The 5,001-nt window shown below is 52.9% G+C and overlaps 1 protein-coding gene across 1 annotated transcript in view; it reads left to right on the top strand.

Moving 5' to 3' along the window:
- The first annotated feature begins 303 nt into the window (after positions 1–303).
- The window catches only part of FNTA (farnesyltransferase, CAAX box, alpha), an 18,005-nt gene continuing 13,307 nt past the window's right edge, over positions 304–5,001 (top strand). The window contains exons 1-2 of the mRNA XM_018576838.1: positions 304–513; positions 3,076–3,161. Of these exons, the coding sequence (XP_018432340.1) occupies positions 356–513; positions 3,076–3,161 (244 nt within the window). The 5' untranslated portion in view covers positions 304–355. The remainder of the gene's footprint in view (positions 514–3,075; positions 3,162–5,001) is intronic.

Raw genomic sequence — 5,001 nt, 5'->3', positions numbered from 1 at the left:
TTACCGTGTGCGGCGCTAGAGTGTTCGGGTTTCACTTGAAGTAAAGGTGGCAACCCTAAATGAAGTACCCTTACCTTTTACAAACATAAACACAGTCTTATATATGTAGGTACATCCTCATTGGAATTATCAGTGGTACTCTTACACTGAAGTAGAAATTTGTACTTGGCTCTGCTATCGCTGAAGTATTAGTCTCCGGGAAAATGGCCGCCATTTACAGACACCCGCTAGCAGTGACAGGTGTTGGCTCCAGCAGACGTAGAGCGCATGCGTGTGTGTCCTGGAAGAGTAGACAGTGGCCGCCCCGGGGATCAGCGCGGCTTCCTGTTCCCGTGTAGCTTTCAGTGCGGAGAAGATGCAGTGCCAGGCTGAGGAGGATGAGGAGCTGGCCTGTCACAGTACAGGGCTGGACTCCGGACTAGAGGACCTGGAGTATAGAAACTGTGAGATGGAGGGCACAGGGGACTCAGAAATGGATTATGACACCCAGTCTGATCGCTATATTCCCTACAGGTATTTCAACTCTGAATATCTACAGTGTTTATTGTATGAGTCCAAATCGCTCATGCAGATATTTGCGGAGTGGGAGCTGTACAGAGACACAGAATGGATGTACTGTATGGTGTGGGCAGGGGGTGCAGTTTGCATCTGCCAATGTGGGCAGGTGGTGTAGTTTGTGCTTGCCAGTGTTGGCAGGGTGGGTAGTTTGTGCCTGCCAGTGCGGGCAGAAGGGTTAGTTTGTGCCTGCCAGTGTGGGCAGGGGGTGCAGTTTGTGCCTGCCAGTGTGGGCAGAAGGGTTAGTTTGTGCCTGCCAGTGTTGGCAGGGGGTGCAGTTTGTGCCTGCCAGTGCGGGCAGAAGGGTTAGTTTGTGCCTGCCAGTGTTGGCAGGGGGTGCAGTTTGTGCCTGCCAGGGCGGGCAGAAGGGTTAGTTTGTGCCTGCCAGTGTGGGTTGGGGGGTGCAGTTTGCATCTGCCAATGTGGGCAGGGGGTGCAGTTTGTGCCTGCTAGTGTGGGCAGAAGGGTTGGTGTGTGCCTGCCAGTGTTGGCAGGGGGTGCAGTTTGTGCCTGCCAGTGTTGGCAGGGGGTGTAGTTTGTGCGTGCCAGTGTGGGCAGAAGGGTTAGTTTGTGCCTGCCAGTGTTGGCAGGGGGTGCAGTTTGTGCCTGCCAGTGCAGGCAGAAGGGTTAGTTTGTGCCTGCCAGTGTGGGCAGGGGCGTGCAGTTTGTGCCTGCTAGTGTGGGCAGAAGGGTTGTTGTGTGCCTGCCAGTGTGGGCAGGGGGTGCAGTTTGTGCCTGCCAGGGTGGGCAGGGGGTGCAGTTTGTGCCTGCCAGGGTGGGCAGGGGGTGCAGTTTGTGCCTGCCAGGGTGGGCAGGGGGTGCAGTTTGTGCCTGCCAGGGTGGGCAGGGGGTGCAGTTTGTGCCTGCCAGGGTGGGCAGGGGGTGCAGTTTGTGCCTGCCAGGGTGGGCAGGGGGTGCAGTTTGTGCCTGCCAGGGTGGGCAGGGGGTGCAGTTTGTGCCTGCCAGGGTGGGCAGGGGGTGCAGTTTGTGCCTGCCAGGGTGGGCAGGGGGTGCAGTTTGTGCCTGCCAGGGTGGGCAGGGGGTGCAGTTTGTGCCTGCCAGGGTGGGCAGGGGGTGCAGTTTGTGCCTGCCAGGGTGGGCAGGGGGTGCAGTTTGTGCCTGCCAGGGTGGGCAGGGGGTGCAGTTTGTGCCTGCCAGGGTGGGCAGGGGGTGCAGTTTGTGCCTGCCAGGGTGGGCAGGGGGTGCAGTTTGTGCCTGCCAGGGTGGGCAGGGGGTGCAGTTTGTGCCTGCCAGGGTGGGCAGGGGGTGCAGTTTGTGCCTGCCAGGGTGGGCAGGGGGTGCAGTTTGTGCCTGCCAGGGTGGGCAGGGGGTGCAGTTTGTGCCTGCCAGGGTGGGCAGGGGGTGCAGTTTGTGCCTGCCAGGGTGGGCAGGGGGTGCAGTTTGTGCCTGCCAGGGTGGGCAGGGGGTGCAGTTTGTGCCTGCCAGGGTGGGCAGGGGGTGCAGTTTGTGCCTGCCAGGGTGGGCAGGGGGTGCAGTTTGTGCCTGCCAGGGTGGGCAGGGGGTGCAGTTTGTGCCTGCCAGGGTGGGCAGGGGGTGCAGTTTGTGCCTGCCAGGGTGGGCAGGGGGTGCAGTTTGTGCCTGCCAGGGTGGGCAGGGGGTGCAGTTTGTGCCTGCCAGGGTGGGCAGGGGGTGCAGTTTGTGCCTGCCAGTGCGGCAGAGGTTGATGTTTGTGCCTGCCAGTGCGGGCAGAGGGTGATGTTTGTGCCTGCCGGTGCGGGCAGGGGGTGATGTTTGTGCCTGCCGGTGCGGGCAGAGGGTGATGTTTGTGCCTGCCGGTGCGGACAGGGGGTGATGTTTGTGCCTGCCGGTGCGGGCAGGGGGTGCAAGACGTGCTCTTTGATGTTGGAAGTGGGTGTAAGAAGGGCCTGTTGTTGTGGGGAGTGGGTGCAGTTGGCATCTGTCAGTGTGGGGTGTTGCTCCTGCCGTAGCTGAGTCTGTTGGTGTGGACAGTCAGTACAGAAAATGCCCTCCAAGCAAACAAACCACTAACTCCCCTTCATCCCACACTGCAGCGATGGGTGCCATACAAAAGCCTATGAACTTATATTGAGGAACAACATAACTGTAGTACTATGTCCCATTGTTAGCGGAGGTCATGAGTATGCAATGTACAACTTCTTGTATACAGGCATTAGGATCGTGTTTCTACAGTGCAGCTGTATGGATGGAAATCCCTCAGTCCCCAAATGTAAGCCATTGTATCTGCATCTAGTCCCCTGCTTGCTGTCATAGAACACCCCATACCAACCATTCCCTATGTGTGTGCGTTCATGTTACAGATGCATGTGTTCTCAGTGGAGATTACTGGCACCTGATGATGACAACCTACTTAACCCTCTGCCCACACTGGCAGGCACACAATAAACCCTCTGCCCACACTGGCAGGCACGAACTGCACCCCTTGCCCACCCTGGCAGCCATCTGGTAAAAGCCCTTTTATAAATCCCTTCCTTTTATATTGCAAAGACTGAATGTATGTGTGTTCCTTTCTATACACAGGGAGAGGAAAGAATGGGCAGATGTGACTCCTGTGCCCCAAGATGAAGGGCCAAACCCGGTTGTTCAGATTGTTTACAGTGAGAAATGTAAGTAGATACTTTGGCATTTTGGGATTTACTATTTCGTTACAGACGTCGCACCTTAGGTACAATAATGGTAAAAAGGTAAATGTGGAACACACAGAGCGTCTCTGGTGCCCATAGCCACCATTTCAATTCTAATGCATTTTCATCCATTTAAATAATTGTGTGAAATGAAGGATTGGAGAGAGTGGAATTAACATTTTTGGATACGCTTAAAGAAGCACTCTAGACAGAATAAAAAATAATCCTTGCAGTAGGCCTAGCCCTGCACTGCAAGAGTTAAGTGCTCGTTTTTGTCTTGGGTGTAAAATAAAAAAAAGGATATACTCCCCCAATCCTCGGTCCTGTCACAGTGACCACTCACCTCTCCCCCCTCTGCTCTGGCTGCAGAATGTGCCTTGGTGTCGTCCTGTCCTATGCATGTAAATGGATGTGATGATGTCACAGATCCTTGGTCCACCGGATCCGGGGGAAGAAGAGGCTGCAGGTACTGGTCTAGCAGCCAGATGGGACAGAGGATTAGGGGGGGGGTGTATCTTTTCAAATTTTACACCCTAGACCAAAATGAGCATTTAACCCTCGCAGTGTGGGGGTAGCCCCACTGCAAGGGTTCATTTTTATTCTGCCCGGAGTTGTACTTTAAGCATGTTATCAGGCTTTTGTTTTGCTTTTGTCCCCATACAAGTCAATGGGAATGCAGAAGCAGGTTGATGCAGCTTAAAATGCACCTGTCAACAAAGCATCGGTGGGGTTTTGCATTCCCATACAAGTCTATGGTTTGCAAACCAGCTTGAAGCAGCTCAAAAGGTGGTCAATTCACCTGTCAATGATCTCAGAAGTGCCTCAGACTGAGTTCAAATGCAGGCTGAATGTACCGGTATAATGTAATACAAACCACATTATGGCTGAATACCCTTTGACCACCATTGAATCATCCAATGTTCCATGGCTGTCCTCCTAGAGAGCTAGTGATGCGTGGAGTATATCATGGCCATGGAGATTTCATTCCAAGGCAGGGATGGCCAAACTGCGGCCCTCCAGCTGTGGTGGAACTACGAATCCCATGAGGCTTTGCAAGATTCTCACAGCCACAGACATGACTCCCGGAGAGAGATGCTTAATGGGATTTGTAGTTTCACCACAGCTGTGTGGCCGGAGTTTGGCCATCCCTGTTCTAAGGCATGGCATCTCTGCAGAATGTAGATCGATCGCTGTAGGTGGCTGCAAAGCTGACCAATCCCAAACATACAAAACAGATGTCCTCCTTCCCACTGCTACTCACCCCACAGTGCTCTGGTAGACATGATATCATGGTTCAGGATGGTGAACAACTCTGTCATCAAGATCGTATTGGGTAAAACGATGAAGAGGGATGGGCCTAGGCGGGGTTGCAGTGTGCCATGTCCAGGTTTCATAAAGTTGGATGTGCTCTGCCATCATCAAAGTGCGACTTTCCTACTGAGTTCATAGAGCATGGATGACATCTCTCTACATCAATTATTGTTTCATGTTCACCAATCCCCTTTTGGCATTGAATGACCCTTAGATACTAAATCCTGAGCACTTCCCGGTGATGAGGAAATTTCCTGCTGCAGCTCACTAGATTGATATCAGAGAACGTGTCAAACTCAAAAGAATACAAAATGTAACGGAAAAAAAGCAAACTTGTTCTTGGAATACACAAATGCACAGGAATAACATATTACAATACACCTGCAAACAGAGGTTTCAAGTGTATGTTTTTTTTCTTTCACATTGTTCATGTAGTCATAAACTACTTGTTATTACTCACTGTGACATCGCAAGGCTTGTAAAATTGTCCCAGCTGCTGCAAGCTTATTTA

The sequence above is a fragment of the Nanorana parkeri genome, unplaced genomic scaffold (genome assembly GCF_000935625.1).
Source record: "Nanorana parkeri isolate BGI_ZX_2015 unplaced genomic scaffold, ASM93562v1 scaffold78, whole genome shotgun sequence".
Lineage (NCBI taxonomy): Eukaryota > Metazoa > Chordata > Amphibia > Anura > Dicroglossidae > Nanorana > Nanorana parkeri.
Note: the sequence above shows the minus strand (reverse complement) of the source record. Positions and strands in the feature narration are given on the sequence as shown.